This window comes from Lissotriton vulgaris, chromosome 6 (assembly GCF_964263255.1).
Source record: "Lissotriton vulgaris chromosome 6, aLisVul1.2, whole genome shotgun sequence".
NCBI lineage: Eukaryota > Metazoa > Chordata > Amphibia > Caudata > Salamandridae > Lissotriton > Lissotriton vulgaris.
Window position 1 is genome coordinate 36,325,534 of NC_141694.1, and position 17,450 is coordinate 36,342,983.

Below are 17,450 nucleotides of genomic sequence, written 5' to 3' on the forward strand. Positions count from 1 at the left end.
TCTACCAAATGGCAGTGCCCAGGAAAAATTCACCACCGACATTCCTGGTGTCCAAAGCAAACCATAACGTGGCATGGTTTGTGCATTGAAATACATGCTACTCCTGGGTTTATGTAAAAGTATACACCCATCAACTTTTGAAATGGGCTAGAGGCACTCAGAATGCAGAAAGATTATCACTTTAATTAGTCGGTAATTAGCTTCAAAGTTGCAATATCACGCCAGTCACCTGCCCCTAGCAGCAGAAGCTTGATGTATGTAATCAGCCCAGGCATTATGTGTGCCCATTTCATCGCCCGCGGCTAGTGGTGAAACACACCATGGCTCGTCATCACCATTGCATGCCAGATACTGTGCTGCTCTCTGCACTCCCGCCCGGGACGCCATAGAGGCTCTTTATCTTCCAAGTCTGATGCACAAACCTACATCTTGAATCACCCTCATATCCGAAGGACTGCCCCATGGCCGGCCTGGCTCCTCACCCTCTGTTGTATTACAGCCCGCCTTCAGCATGTAGTCTTATCAGTTGTGCCCCATCTTTTAGTCATTGGGCTTGTCGTTCCTTCTTCCCACAAGCTTCAGTACCCTCACTGGTCACCTAATATGGCTCTTGTGCTGAAACGCACCGAGATTAAAGCCCATGATGCCAGTTCTTGCAAATATTGCATACAATTAAGGAACACTTGGTCAAAGCATTCAATGTTGTATAGATTGAATGCATTCAGTCTTTGTGTCTGTTCATGCCAAATGAAAAAGTATTTGCATATGTACATCAACATAGTAACAAAATTGGATAGAATTAAGTGTTTTTAATATTTTTTACGTTGTTCATTGTAAGTAAATAATCCGTTTTCTATTCACCCGAGACACATTTTTTTAGCACTTTACCCAGATAAGGCACTACATTTTATATTTGAACTTGTAGGAGGTTTTTGTACACTCATCTTCATCATCATTCTCCATTTTTCATGCCAAACTTATCCACCTAATGTGGAGGTAGTAGAAAGTGAGCAGAGAAGAGAGGACTAGAACGTTACCCATCTGGGTCACAAAAAACGGTCTTGTACAATTTCCTGGCTGCGTTAAAACCTGGTGCAACCCATACAATTGGTGCTCATTCATGTAATGTTTGGGTGAATTTTGTGCTCATTTTAGCAGTTATCAGTCCACTAATAGATACACCATACTTCAGTTAAACTACCTTTTAGGCTGTGTGACTTTTCCCTGCCACCAGTCAAGGCATACCGTGTGATCAGGTTCCACATACCATGTATTGAATTGATATTGAGAGCAGGACATCTCTAATCAGATGATGCCCTTAGTTCATCTGCCCTCCCCTCAATTGGTGTGTAATGTTGCTAAATAATCTTCATGTAAAGGTAGCTTGTATCTTTAATTTCTGCCAATTGCACCTTTAATAATCTAGGTTCTTGTTCCATGCAGGCCTCTATATGAGTGGTGGCCATCATGTCCAACTCCAACCTCCTCCTTCCCAATAGGGGCATTGTGTTTCAATTCCAACCCCACTAGCACAATTCACTAATTCATGTCTTATGCCTGTGATTGCACCCACAACAAGAGTATCTGGCTATGATCAGCATGCTGCTCTCTCGACTCTCTATTTGGGGAACTAGAGTCTCCCTTTCAAATCCGGTTCATACTTCACATGGGTGCAGTGCTCTGCCACCAGACCCGTGAATGCTGCCTCTTGGGTGGCACCCATCTGCGCCTAGGTTGTGGAGGGCACGGGCTGCACTACTGTGAGCCTGCTGAGTGCATTGAGGGGAAGAGGGCCCTTCTCCTGAGACCTGGAGGTAACCCTGGATCCTTGTAGCGTTCCTGACACATCTGTCTCACTTGTCTTGTATAGTTTATGTCCCGGCACCAGTGAATCTGATCTGGATTTATTCTGCAGGAGGTTTCTAAGAGTTGAGGCCAATATGCGCATTACCATTCGCATGCCGGATTGCATGTGGGAGTAAATTTCCGTTGGAGTAGGAGGTATTTCTTCACCCTCTAGGTTATTTATGTTTACACCTGTGGTAAATAACCTCAACCTGATAGTTCTTGTTTGTGGTGCGATAAGTAGGAAGGGTTTTTGGTGGCTACTAGTTCCCTATGTACAGGTTTACAGAGGTCGATGCACACCCGTAGTGTGGTGTAAGATTCGGTAAGTATGATTTCTTTATTGCTAATAATTGGAAATATGCATCTGAATATTGAAAACCACTCACACAGAATTACTAGAATGGTGCGGATTGTCTCCATTTATGTGTGTGATGTTCTGCTTCAGCCCAGACTAAATATTGGATTTATGTTCGGTGGAAATCCTTCAAATTCATCTTTTTAATGGTATTTTATTTCTACTTCATCCATCAGTTCCTCAAGAGAACGTTGCAACGATTGCGGACTGCGCCAGTGTGATCGAAGGGGTGAGCCGCAGCCGCAACGCTTTACTGAATGGAGACACCAAGAACTACGACTGGGACTCCGGGTACACATGCCACCAGCTGGGCAGTGGCGCCATTGTGGTGCAGCTTGCGCAGCCCTACATGATAGGATCCATAAGGTAACACACCATAGATCACAAAGGTGCTGTTGTGTTGAGGTGGTGCATGTCCCATATTCTGAATGTGCACCTTACTGTTCTCCATAGGGTTTATTACCAGCACTTTCTCGATCTCAATCTTCTTTCCTTTTGGCTTCCAATCTGTATCAAGGAGACTTGAAGCTATGGCACTCTTGCTGCTAGAGGGTGACCCGGTTCAATATTTTCTTTCTCTTTTTTTTTTTCAATGACCTGTGAAATAAACTGATTATCCTAAATCAGGATTGTCCTCATGCCGTGAGTAGGGAGTGGCAAGGCATGTCCTCAGAGAGACCAAGTATATTTAGTTAGCGCTCAGTGGATTTTGGGGTCCACAGGTGCTTCTATGCTTTGATCTGCTGTTGTTGTTTAAACACTTATTGTCTAAACTCTTGGAGAACATATTCTTCAATGCTACTTATAGTTCTTTGGGGGGGGAGTCAGAGCCGATTGTCTGCTACATATATTTATAGGTTTTAGATACATATATCTAGTTTGTAACCTGTATTGTCTTTTAGATTCACATATTATTCATTATTAGCCATCTAGTGGTTAGTAATGGGAGTGTAGGCACTGACTAAGGAAGATCCATGTGGCTCACTAGGACCATAAATTCACAATTCATAAAAATTTGACTTTTTTCCGACCAGTGGGTGTGAAGATGTAGGAAAGAGCTAGAAGATGTCACCTTTTCACTGTGGATCTCCAAGTGCCGGGAGAAAGGCAATTCAACATCGAGGAGACTTCGACTAGGTCTGAGAATGTATTTCAGGGTAGTTCATAACTTTGAATCTCTTCAACGCCATTTCATAGCATGACAACCGTATTCAAGTTTTGTCCAAACTGCTGCCATTAGTTTGATTCCAGTGACAAAACACACTGTATGCATACTCTGTCAGTCAGTCAGTCAGTCATTAAAACTTTATTTGGGTTATTACAACCATAAAAGTATACACTATACATTTATAAAACTTTATAAAAACACGAAATCTAAAAATGTATAAAATTGCAATTCAGTCTTTTCCCGGAGGATAACCCCAACAACTTTGTTTCTAACAGTATCCTCCTGGGATGTTAAAATCACATGGGTAAACATGAGAAAACATATCTGACTAGGCCTTCCAAACACAGTACATACACTAAAGTACAATCTCGATAACATACGCCTATACCTCTGTATTCTGGAGAAACCCCTTAACTCGGATCATGTATTTCCCCAAAGTGCAGGCTATATCCAGGTTTCCCATCCCCACCAGCAGCTCTGCAGCTTGCTTCCTATTCGTAATCCTGTAATTTTTGAATAACGGGCCTAAAATCTCCTTGCGTATATCAAGGGTCCTCCTACAGTCTTATAAAACATGAGTAATGTCACAGGTGGAACCTAACGTACATGTGCAATTGCCATTACTATTAATCATGAGGTTTTTAACCCTGGTATTTACATAACAGGGGTTTACACCCATTCTCAGTTTTAAAACCTCTTTTCTTAATTGCTGATTTGGCAACCTATCCAAGTACAGGTAGAGATGATCTTCTGAAATCCCTACTTGGATCATATGGGACACCGATATTTTTTGCCGAAGATCCTCTTGATCACATATACGGGACACATCTACACCCAATGACCGTAGTTCTTTTTTGTCTATATTGGTGTATCTTAACTGGGTATCTAGTTCTATTCCTAACTTCCCATAAGCTTCCTTTAATGAGAGTCTTGCTTCTTTAGCCCAAGATAACTCACTGGAGGCAATTTTCTCTCTACACCAATGTTATATTTTTCTGGGCGGCTCCCCTGTCTCCAGACGCTGCCAAAACCGTATTAGTGCCATCCTGGTTGTAATTGCCCAGGAAGTGACTCCCATCTCCAATCTTGCTGCCTGTAACATAGCTGATTTAGGCAACGAGAATAAGCTTTTCAGGATCATACCCTTCTCTTTATCCCAACCTTTTTTCCCACTGAGGAGGAGAACCTCTGATCCATATAGGAATTGCGCGGTGACCATTGCCAGGTAGGCCTTATAACCGGCCCGTCTGACATGTCTCTGTAAAAGCTATTAAACCTTTTTAAGCCCTTTATAGAAGCTGTTGCCCTAATTTTTAAAGCTTCCAGATGGGTGGTCCAATTCAAGTTACTCGTGAACCATACTCCTAAATATCTATATTCCGTTACCTTCTCAAGAAGTTCCGTACCCAAATACCACAGGAACCGGGTCTTTCTTTTGCCGAAACATAAGATTTTGGTCTTTTCCATATTTACTACCAGTTTTTTATTTAAGCAGTATTAAGGGAACATATCTAGTTTCCTCTGCAGGCCTATCTCCGTCTGGTCCATGATCACCAGATCTGCATAAAGCTGACGGGATATATGGTTACCCCCTAGCTTTGGGCTCGCCCCTCTAACCTCTTTTAGATTCCGAGGTAGGTCCGCTATCAACAGAGAAAAAAGCAACGGGGCTAGTACGCACCCCTCCCTGCCTCAGGCCATTTCCAATCTGGATCCTACCAGATAATCCACCCTCCTCATCCAGGACTACCTGGGCCCAGTTGTCTGTATGCAAGGCCTGGATAAGGGCTAACAGGTCTGCATGTAACTTATAGCCTTTCAAAGTAGACCATAGTTGCTCCCTGCTTACAAGATCGAATGCCGCGCGTAAGTCCACATAGCAGCAAAACAGGTTACCCCTTTGCTCTATAGACTTCCGTGCTACCGCCCAAAGGTCAAAGCAATGGTCCACAGTTGAATGACCTTCTTTAAAACCCCCCTGTTCAGGAGGTACTGTACCATTATCTTCAGCCCAATCTTTTAGCAACCCCAAAATAATTTTAGAGAGAACTTTTTCCCCAATGTCCAAGAGATTTATCAGGCGATAATTTTTGGGGGAGTTTACATCACCTTTTTTGTGTATGGGTCTAATGATGGCAATTGCAAACAAAACAGGTGATGGACAGAATGTGGATCAATGTCACACATTCACCCCAGTCTTTCGGTAACGTTCCTGTTTTTAATATACTTAAGAACGTCTTTGCAAACAAATCCGCCCACCAATCTATATTTGTTTTTATAATAATGGCGGGTAGATTGTCTGGACCAGCAGCTCGTGTTAAGTTTAAGGTGGCTATCACCATTTTAATGTGACCTAGGGAGAACTGCTCCATTACATCTTCTCTCCCTCATAGGCCAATTGCCGTAGATCTCCTCAAGGTAAATTACCCACTTATCCTCTGGGACAGAACATTGCATGGACCCTGCTGTTTTCCCTGTACATTCCTGTATCAGTTTCCAGAAGCCTTTGACATTTTTTTCTTTAATTGCCACTAGTAGGCTCTTCCAGCAATTTTCTTTAAAAGATCTTTTTTTTGTCTCTAGTTGATGCCTTATATTTTATCCTTAGTTTCTTAAGGGCTTGAAGTTCTAATTTAATATAGCTACGCCTAAGGCTTCTTTCACTCTTTCTAATAGCGGTCTTTGCTTTACGGCAATCTGCATCAAACCATGGGTTACTAGTAGCATGTAATGGGAGTTTCGTTATCAAACTGTGCTACCCCCGTTTAATGTTTATTCTGATGCATTCTACAAGTTGTCTTATCATATCCTCATACCAGGGTATCTCTTCCCCCTTTACTGGGTTTCCTAAGTCAGCTACTATCTAAAGGTCCTTCAGTTTGTTTAGATGTTCTTCATTTATCCGAGTTGTAAGTTGCTTGGGATATTCAATCTCAACATTCAACACATTCTGTCTTGGCGGAACCTTATTTACAAACATTTCTAACAATAATTGGAAATGATCGCTGCCCTCTACTTGAAGTATTTCAAAATGTTGAATTGAATTGAAGCACCAGGCCTGAATAAAAACATAGTCTATCAGGCACAATTGGTGTCCTATTTTAAATGTGCGCTTAGCGGGCCGATCTCCTTCTTTCCTACCATTCACACAGACCAGACCCATGGCCCCCAGCAGCCGTCCAAGCTCCACGTCCTGATTTGAAAGCTCGGTGCTGATGAACATTGCAGGCTCTATGTTATATGCTTTTAGTATGTCACTATTCCAGGCATCCGTTTTTAGGGGATTGAATCTATGATTAAAATACCCCAAACTTAAAATCACATCTCCTGGGTAGAGTTCTTGTAAGTTCTCTAAATCCTTTTTTAAACGATCCAGCTCCGCTTTATACTCTTGTTATTCCCCTTTCTGTATGTACACGTTCATGATACAGAAACCTTCACCCCTTGTGTTGTTATTTAAGATCAACACTCTGCTGCCCAATGCCCAGATACATGTTAAGTCAAGATGGAGGATATCTCTCACCATCCTTGTGGAGACCAGCGTTATCTGACCACCTGACGCCCTACCCATTTTATTCTTTCTTGCAGGTTTTATGTGAATGGCAAAACCTTCCGTAACAGGGGTTTTGTCGCACAGCCATGTCTCCTGTAGGCACAAGATATCGGTCTTTCCGAGGAGATTTCTGAAAATCTCTTGAGGCCATATTCTTTTTTAGCCATTAACGTTCCAAGACAAGATACGCAGGCTGTGTGACGGCCCAATTTCCTAATCGATGTTACTTAAATTCCCCTCCTCCTCCTGGTCTAAGTAAGCCAGCTCTCTATACCTGTTCCCATCCAAGACATCTTCCTCCCCCCACCCCAACTTTTTAGGAACAATTGTAATTGCCAGGCCTTCCTTGTTACTCCGTCCAGATGAGATCATTTTTATTTGCCGTTCTCCCAGCCCTGCATGGTTTCTAAGAAATTTGTGCCCTTGATTAATCAATTTCAGGTCCTGTCTCTTTACTAATCTAATTCCTTCAATTAACATCTCAGCTTCCATTTTTTCTAAGGCGATTTTTATCAAAGCTGAGTGGAGGAGGACCTTTGTTATTTCCTCACCTTTAGCATTATCCAAAACCCCCACTTCTTTTAAATCATCTGTACTGACATATTTTAGGCTAGGACATTTAGCAAATGAGAATAGTAACTGCGAGCGGTTTAGGGGTTTTAACTTCTTACCCCATTTCCCCCCCATTTCCCTGACCCATTGGTTCTAGGTATAGCCAAGTGTCCACAATCCTGGGTGCCTGTAAATACTTATGGCTTTCTTCTGGGTTTTTATTCCCCCTCTTCAAGTTACTTTCTACTCTACCACCATTCATCCAATTATTCACCGGGGATAAGTTACTAGGCCCTGCATCAGTGGAGGTTTCTATTTCCCGTATAGGTTCTAACCCCTCTTTTGTCCCCCTTGGCATCCTCTTAGCGGCCCTTGCATTCTTGGCCAAGCATTTATCTTGGACCCAACATGATTTTTCCTGGGGACCAGGGGTGCTTGCCCCAGTGACTACTGGGGTTACATTATCCATTTCTACTCTCCCTGTCTTGTCCCTAGGCCTTAGGTCATGGGGTGCCTGTTTCCTGTTCACCTGTTGTGCAACCAGTCTGACCCGTTGGACCTTTTTCCCTATTCTCCTTTTCAGGCAGCGCCTACTTTCACCAAATCTCCTTATGATCATGGGACAGCGGGAGATATATACGGTGGGCTCCTCCTCATTTGGTGTATTTGTCCTTGTTATTTCTCCCACCTAGTCAGCTTTGTTCTCTACAGATCTTACAAGGGATGGTATTTGGGCTTTAATCTGCATCAATTCCACAGTTATGTTATTAAACTGCTTACTATGGGTTTTTAGAATTTCGTTATTCACCACTGAAACCTCTATAGGATTCCTTGCAAAGTTTTCTGGAGCATCAGCATAACCTCAAGCATTGATGAGCTCGAGGTACCAGTCACCTCCAAACTATTCACGGGTAGGCCTGATAGCACAGTATGGGCCATATTTACGTTTTCCAGACTGTCTTTTACATTAAGTCCAAATTCTTCTTCGGCAGCTTCTCTCTCCGGGTGTAAACCACTCTGATTTTCATTTTCATTTTCTTTTTCTTTCTCTTCCCCCCCCTCTCCCTCTTGGCTTAATGCTGATTGAAACAGCCGTGGGGAGGAAGACAGCCGTGGGGAGGAAGACAGCCGAGGTACTATCGGGATATTAACAATGTCAAAATGTGTCTGGTTCAAGGAATCGGCGTCTGATACCACGATCTCTGTCAATTTTGGGGACTCCACCACTTTTGAATCCCTTTCTGGTGTCTCCTTTTCTTTAAAATGCTTACCAAAGAAGTCTTTAATAGATTTTGAGACTGTGGAGCCACCCTTTCCACCTGCAGTCTTAGCGGGCATCGGCCCCTTCTGATTAACTGTACTTGAGGATGCTGTTGACCCCAGTACAGATGTTCCATTTCTGGTAGGTGTCATTATCACACTTTCCAAGTCAGTGGGAAGATCTATTATGTCCTCTACTCCTTCGCTTGTATTTCCTGGGAGTTTTGAGTTCTTCGATGCTTTCCGACGTTTATTCTTTCCTAATGCCATGTCTTTAAGTTCTCCCTCTCTGCTTACTCGCTTCCAAGGGAGCAGAGATTTACCAGGCTGTTTCCCTTCGCTTTTTCCTTCGCTTTCTAGGTGCACTACAGCCACCTCAGTAATTATCTCTTTGCTAAAAACCCTCAACTATAAAAAAAAATAATCATTTTTTTGTTATCCACTTACCTCTGTCCTGTGGGCCCGCTTTCTGCCGCTCTCTATGCCTCCACCACCTTTTCTTCCTTTCCTCAGTTCTTTTCAGGTCCATGAGCATCCAATCCTGTCCGGCTCCCGTGTATTTTGCAGGTTAAAGGTCCAGGGGGCACTATCATCCCCCTAACCTGCTTGTGGCGACCTCCAGCAACCTCCGGCCACCAGATGGCGCCCAAAATGCCCTGAGACTACTGTCTCCCCCGTGGCGTCTCTTTTGCTCCGTGCCAACGGGGGATAATGAGGGCAATGTGTGACTTCCTGTGTTGCGCTGCTGACACCGCCGAAATCAACGTGGAACAATAAGTAGTTATGAGGCTGAACTCCAAGAGGACGAATTTCCCGGCACCGTGGGGCGTCCCGTGCAAATCAACTCCGCTGACACAGCTGAAGCTGACCCGGGACCGGAAGCCTGGAAGTGATGACGATGAAGGTGGGAGGGAACAGAAAGACGAGCCGCGGCACACAGGTACAGAGTCTTAATTGTTGATAGTGAACATACTCTGTCTCCTTCAAGGCTGTGCACCTAAAGACTTCTATATCTGCTCTTTGTTCAAGGTAAACACGGGCTATGGGTTGCATAGGTGCCTTAGGCATTCGATTTTTATCCCCAGAAGCGGTTGTGGTAGATTGATCCTGCAAACAGAGACTGCAGGCGTGCCAAAGTCCACAGGGGGGAGACCAAAGGTGGGCTTCGAGTCTGAAGGTTCTGGGGACCAAGTTGGTCCACTGCAGTGGAGCTTCTTGGTGTCGGATTTTGGCGGTCTTGAAGCATCACAACTCAGACGTTGGTACCTGAAAGATGCAGGGGAATAGCTTTGTTGTCTCACAGGAGTTCCTGTGTCTTTGGAGAAGTGCTAACATTCCTCCTAGGCTTTGGTGGGTCAGCAGCTCTGGCGCGATTGTCGAGAATAGGCAAACAGGCCGACAGGGCTGGTGCCAAGTCAGTTGCTTTTTCTGCAGTTCTTGCATTCATGACTCCTTCGCCTTTCTTCTTCTTTTGGTTGGCAGGATCCACTTTTCTGGTGCCAGAGGCTCCCCAAAATACTGAATTTCTGGGTGTTAGGGGAGTGTAGGGTAGTAGCCAATGGGCTACCTACCCTTGGAGTCACTATGCCCCCTATATGACCTCTTCCTGTAGAGATTGGGCATAACTCTGTTCCATAGTTCCTAAATTTGCCCTCACAAAATGGCCACATTTGAAAAGTTGTGTCCACTTCAGGTTAGACCAACTAATAGTACTTGGTACTAGCCTGGGGGGTGGGCACGCCTACCCCCACAACCAGTTTTATTGACTTTAAGGCTAAGGTCCATAGAGACAGATACTATGGTTTGAACAAAATACTTTGACGAGTGGCACTATGACAGGGCTGCGATGTGGGTCAGTTAGAGTATAGTCTTTGGGGATGTATGAACATGTGTTCTTATGAATGAGAAGTATGTGAATGGGTGACTGGGAGCCTGTGTCATATGTACTTGTGGCACAGGACATACATTTCCCATATGTGTCATCATTACATGTATAATGCAAATATATAATCATTTTATTTAGAATCAAACATTTTTATTATGCAGTGAGAGTATCTTATAACACAGCCCAGCTGCCTACATCAACTCGCCGGCAGGGCGGATTCACATTATAATAGAACACAGCATCTGGGTCAACATCCCGGAGGCCGACCCCGCGTATTGGAGGAATCACCACCATCTCACTGGAAGCATAGAAACCGCTTTTAGGAGAGAAAATCAAAAAAGGACAGAAAGGAGAACAGAACCCCCCCCTACCCTTACCCCCACCCATCCTATGTCCCCCCCAACCCCACCCCCATCCGCATCAGCTCATCCAGGTGACATTTATTCCCTAATTTTCAGTCTCTCTCTGCTCGTTACCACTAGGAGGCCTTCAGGTGCTCTGGAAGGCCCCAGCAGGTTCCAAGGGAATAAGGTGTAGTATCTGCAGGTATTTCGGGCATGTCACCCCCTGAAGATCTTTAGATAACAATTGCAAGAACGGCGCCCAGAGGGTAGCATATTCAGTACCTTTCCCATCAATACTCAAGGAAAGGCGCTCCATAGCCAGGGTCTGCCACAATCGCTGAAACCAGTCCCTCACATCAGGTAATGCTGGGGAACCCCATTGTGCTAAAAGGACTTGCCGCGCTGCCAATAGAGCCAAAGCTATTTGTTTGCCCCTAAGGGAGTGCAAGGGAAAACATTTAGGGTAGGGAAGCCCCAGCAGGGTATGTTCGGGCAGACGGGGCAGTGTGATCTGAAAAGCAGCATCAAGCTCGTCATACAGAGGCCCGACTTTGCTTTGTCCCAAGCTTTTACGCGCGCTGGGGTGTAGTACCAATAGGTCGCTGTTTTATAGGCCGATTCAGTTCCTGTAGTGTTAGAGGTCGTGTGATGAGCCCGGTAGAACACATGCTCCCATTCCTTAGTCGATATGGGGCACCCTAATTCCGTCTCCCACCGTACCTGCGCCTTCGTACGCTGCTTTCGGGGGCCGCGTATAATCATGGCGTAGAGCTCCGAAATAAGGCTGCGATCGTCCTTCTTACAGACCAGCCAACGTTTAAAGGCTGTCAGCGGTCTCGACATGAGGGCCACATTAGCTGGCCGGGTTACCCAATGCGCCACTTGCGCATGATAGAACTCATCTTCTGGACCCAGCGGAAAGTAATCTGATCGTAGTGTCGAGAACGGAATCAGTCCTTCTAGATCAAATAGCATTCCCACCCGCTTACAACCCTTCTCCTGCCAACTATGAAAGACGGAGGATGAACAACCCGGGGGGAAGTCAGGGTTATCTACTATTGGCGTCATTGGGGAGGGGAAGGAGGTCCAACCCTTGCGGAGCGCCAGCTGATCCCACGCTCGTAGTGTCGGGGACGTGACCGGAGAGGAGTACAGCCCCCACGCTCTGCATTTGCGCGGCAGCCAAAGCTCCCTTCAAATGTTGTGACCGGCCACCGTCTGATCCATAAACAGCCAATGTTTACTGGACATAGGCCTATTCCATTCCACCACATATCTAAGACAGGAAGCCTGGAAATACGCAGATAGTAGGGGGAAGCCCAGTCCGCCCATTGCTTTCAGAACTGTGGTTACCGTGAACGCAAAGCGAGGTCTCCTATTGTCCCATAAGAATTTATTAAGGAGACCCTGTAGTCCTCTCAACATGCCCAGCGGTGGTGTCAGGGGCAGCATCAGAAAGAGGTAGAATATACGGGGAAGCACCGTCATTTTAATAGCGGCCAGTCGGCCAAACCATGCCAATTTAAGGCGTGACCAGTCAGAGAGGGACTTAGCAACTTGCTCACCCAGCGCAATGTAGTTTAGAGAGAGGGTATTGGCGAGAGTCGGAGCTAAACGCACTCCTAGATAAGTAATATCCGAATGCACACACTGAAAGGCAAAATCCTTCTGAAAGTCTACTACGTCAGAAGCTGGCACCGAAATGTTAAAGATTTGTGACTTGGCAAAATTAACCTTAAACCCCGCCGCGTCGCGGAAGGCAAGGAGCTCAGTGGACAAGCACCGTAGGGAAGAGTGGGGATCAGTCAACACTAATATAACGTCATCCGCATACATACTTATTTTATGGGCATCAGCCCCGAAGCAGATGCCCGTGATAGCGGCGTGGGCACGAACGCGCTGGGCAAAGGACTCCATTTAGAGTGCGAAGAGCAGGGGGGAGAGGGGACACCCCTGCCGCATTCCTTGAGCAATGGGAAAGGGGGCAGATCTACAACCATTCACCCTCACGACCGCTTTGGGCGCCGCATACAGGCACCGCACCCAGCGTAAAAAGTTGTCGCCGATGCCAAAGGCCTTCGGCACCTCAAACATGTAGCCCCAGTCCATACGGTCGAAGGCTTTCTCCGCGTCTATAGACAGGAGAAAAGCCTGTGCTTTAGAACGGTGGACTAGGTCCAGCAAATGGAGCAGCCTCTTGGTGTTATCAGCCTCTTGCCTGGTTGGTATAAACCCAGCCTGGTCATGTTCAATCACTTCATCCATTAAAGGACCCAGCTCCCTGACAAAATGTTTTGTAGAATATAGCTGAGAACCCGTCCGGACCAGGTGACTTAGCCAGTTTGAGCCTGGAAATGGCCGATATAACCTCATCTATGCGGATCTCCGAGTCCAACACTTCGACCGAGTCAGGGTGGAAGGGAATGATGTGCGATGTTGCGAGGTATTGTGTTATGTTTTCATGCCTTGTACCCTCCCTTGTGTATACCGACTGATTAAAGTGACGAAAGGTATCTAGAATGGCAGCATCAGTGGTGTGGAGGTTCGCCTGGCTATCCTTGATTTCAGTGATGGCATAGGTCTGCACCCATGCTCGAAGCCTATGTGCAAGCATCTTGCCCCTTTTATCACCACAGAGATAGAATTTATGCCGTAAACGTAGCAAGGCATATACCGCTCTATCTAGGTCCAGGTGTTTGAGCATGCGCCTCTTTGTCTCTAATTCTCTCCACACCCTTGGGGCCCCCGTCCTCTTGTGAATCGCCTCCAAACCGCGAACCTCCCCCTCCAACTCCTCGCGTTTCTCCCTACGCAGCTTAGCATATGTGGCCGCAAGCGCTATGAAATCGCCTCTGACCACTAACTTCAGGGCCTCCCAGATTGACTCCAGTGCTGTGTCCCCCACACGATTTTCTGCGAGGTAGTGGGCAATAGTGTCCCGTATCTTCGTCACCACGTCATCCGAGTGTAACATAGAGTCCCTAAGCCGCCAGCCAGCCGACGGTGGCCTATCGCCAAAGAACGATACCTTTACCGATATAAGTGTGTGGTCGGAAAGAGAGCGTGGAGTAATGTCTGCGTCAGATAAGTGAGGTAGGAAGGCTGATGTAGCTAAAAAGTGGTCAAGAGGCGGGTATGTCTTGTGTGCCGTGGAATAGTACGTAAAATGTTGTTCCTGAGGGTGCTGAATTCGCCACACGTCATGCAACCCTCCCTCAGCCAACCACTGTTTCCCCTCCTGTGACCAGGCGCCAGTTTGGTGTGAGCGCTGCTCTGATCGATATATACCCCCCTCCATCACAAGGTTAAAGTCTCCCCCCCCCCACCAGAATCAACGCATCTGGAGACGCCAAGACCTGCGCGAGGGCAGCACGCAGGAAGGATTCTTGCTGGGCATTCGGCGCATACATGGACCCTATCGTGAATGTCGTCGCATCCCATTGAACCCGCACTGCCAAGAATCGTCCCCTAATGTCCACTACCTGAGATAGCACTTTGCAATGCATACGACTATTAAACAATAGCGCCATTCCATTCTTCTTGTTAGGACCGGAGGACCATAGGTGCAAGGGGAAACGCTTGTCCTGCATGCGTCGGACATCTTTAGCGAGTAGGTGGGTTTCTTGCAACAGACACACATTGCTATCTGCATTCTCTAGAAGGGACAGGATCGCAGCTCGCTTCACCAGACTATTTAACCCACGCACATTCAGGCGCACCACTTACAGCTCTCTGGTCATCACAGTCTAGTCGCACTCCCTCCGCTCCTGTGAGAGAAGACCAAACCCTTCCCGCTTCCATAAGCCCCCCTTCAGCTGATGCGGACCCCCCCCCCAACCCTCCTAGCCCCCCTACCCCCACCCTGGCAATAAGAAGAAAACCAAAAAGTCTCGGAACAAAACAACACTTGATTTTGGGATAGACGATAGTCCGTTAAACAGGCCCCAAAGGCAAGGGGAAATGGCACCCACCAACCCCATACCTGTTTCCTGATACAGGACATTCCTCACAGCAAAGACACTCACAGGTGACGCAGGTGGTCCTCATCCGGACCCCTCCAGCGCCAAGCAGAGTCCCTAAAAGGCCCAGCTAAAGAATGGGAGCTTCAGGCGTCTCCGGGAGCGTCCGTCACCAAGGCCACCGAGGCCACTGCGTCACCTCTCTCCTTCAGGCATAATGACTGGTCCGGTTTCAATGTTGGCGCCCGTCCGCCCACCTTCTGCCATTCCGCGGACCGTCACCGGCGTTGATCAGAGGAGCTGCCGGTCTCAGAAAGGGGATCAGGTCTTTCCAAGCCTAGAATGGTATGAGCTGTATCCAAGGACAGCACCTGAACCAGTTTGGACTTCCACTTGAAGATAAGCCTAAATGGGTGCCCCCAGGAGTAGGGGGACCCCCTGCTCCCTCAGGTAATTAGTGACTGGCTTAAAGTCTCTCCGCTTGAGCAATGTGGAGGCTGCTAAGTCCTGGAACAACACAGGATGGTGATCCCGGAATTGGAGGGGAACGATGTCGCACGCCCGTCTCCGGATTCTCTCTTTAAGTTGAAAGTCATGCACAGACCAGAATGTCCAGGGGGGGGGGGCATGGGGGAGTCCCCTCGGTAAGCCCACTCGGTGCACACGGTTCATTTTAATCTCCTGCAAATCCTCCTCATTCAAAACGTGCTTAAAGAGGGCCTCCACGTACTCTCGCAGGTCCGCACCTTCCCCCTTCCACGGGACCGCTCTGATCCGAATGTTATTGCGCAGAGACCTGTTCTCCAGGTCCTCAGCATTGGACTGGAGGTCTAAGTTCTGTTCCGTGAGACGGAGCACATCCTGTTGCAGCCGGTGAATATCCTCCGCCGTCCCCAGATCGTGTTCCTCTAAGGTTGCGACTCTCTTCCCCCACATTGTCCACATCCCGCCGCAGTTCTCTCATATCCGAGGCCAGCTGGGAACGTAGTTCCGTTATATCTTCCTTAATGGCCCCAAACAACTCTAGCATGAATGCTTTGGTCGCTGGCGCATCATTGTCGTCTTGACGTGGGGATTTCGTAGTGGCCAGCGAGGCAGGTTGCAAAGAGGGTTTCTGAGTGTTGTCCTTTGGCAGCTTATCTTTTTTGAGCCTGGCCGTCGCCATTTTAACTCCGCCGGTAGCTCCCAACGGGGGCAATGTCGTGTCTGTTACTTTTCAGCTATACGCCTATTGGGTTTCTAACAGCGTCGGCAGCCAGCTCCAACCCAGTAGGCTGCTCCGCACCCTGTCGCTCCGCTGCAGCCCGCCGCCAAGGGGACAACAACCTCAAAGAGCCAAGCAACGGCCTTGTCGCCTCTAGGTCAGGGCCCGCCACAGGATCAACCAGCAGACCTGCCTACACAACGGTAGCCAGGTGCCTGCACAGCACCACTGCCCAGGCAGTAGGGAGCAGATCCAGGCCCGCTGGTTAGCTGATATGCCTCGTAGATCGCGACAGCGAGGGGGTAGCAGCAGGCCTTACAACAGTCGGTGGCACTGTACCCCGCCGAAAAGTGGGCCGAGTAGAAACTCGCGCTCAGACAATAATGGGGGGTGGGGACGCCAAAAGGCACCTTCGTCAGGCAGAACCTCCGGCCCTGCTAATGGCCAATCCCCCCGAGGCCAAGAAAGCTTCGCACCACTGTCCCCGTCCTCCACACCGTCGCACTCTTCTCCAAGCTAGCTTTCCCTTCCGCCGAAACGCGGACCGAGATACTGCAACCCCTCAGGGGCCACCCACACGCCTCTCACCTTCTGCGATGCAGGCAGTAGAGCGAAACTGCGAGGGAGCACTCACCCACAAAGCAGGGATCTCAACCACCGCAGCTGCCCGGGGTTGGCAACTCGCTACTCTCAGCACCTCCGTCTAGGCCCTGTCGACCTGTACAGCTCCACCGTACTCCAGGGGGCCGCACAACCGGATCGCCCTTCTCGTCCTCAGCTAGGGCCGGGGCGATGCCTCTCGCTTCCGGGCCGCTCCTCTCCTCCTCACTTTCTCAGCAACCCCAGGCAGGCTGTAGCTTCGCGCCGGTGAGCGCCGTCTTACGCGGGCCTCCCGATGGCCTCCTCGCACTCTCTGCCCTCAGATGTTGCAGGCCGCAGCGGGCACCAGAAAAGCCCCCAGCCGCAGCGGGACGTCGCCAGGCCCAGGCACCTCCAGGATACTCCTGTACAATCACCAGTACTGCCTCCATGTCCCGGGTCAGCTCGCACCTCTCCACTGTCGCTCAGCGCTGGCGTCCGGCGGAGCCCCCGGCTCGTCTCCTATCTAGGCCGTGCAGTGCTGCTCCTCCTCGCTCCGGTCACTCGATAGATAAAAAGGGTGCCAAATGCTGCCACACCGCCCCCGGGGCCTCCCAGGCACAATTTCAGGCGTGGATGGGCACATAAGAAGGGGCTAAACAAAGCTAGGAAGTTTGTGGCGCCAGAGGGACCGAAGACACGTCCTACTCCGCTGCCATCTTGGCCACGCCCCTAATCATTGT

The 17,450-nt window shown here is 48.0% G+C and overlaps 1 protein-coding gene across 2 annotated transcripts in view; it reads left to right on the plus strand.

The window, feature by feature from the left end:
• The window catches only part of BTBD9 (BTB domain containing 9), a 980,923-nt gene that overhangs the window by 678,140 nt on the left and 285,333 nt on the right, over nucleotides 1-17,450 (plus strand). For both annotated transcript variants that reach the window (XM_086925891.1, XM_086925890.1), the window contains one exon: nucleotides 2,380-2,569. In XM_086925891.1, coding sequence (XP_086782017.1) covers nucleotides 2,380-2,569 — 190 coding nt within the window. The remainder of the gene's footprint in view (nucleotides 1-2,379; nucleotides 2,570-17,450) is intronic.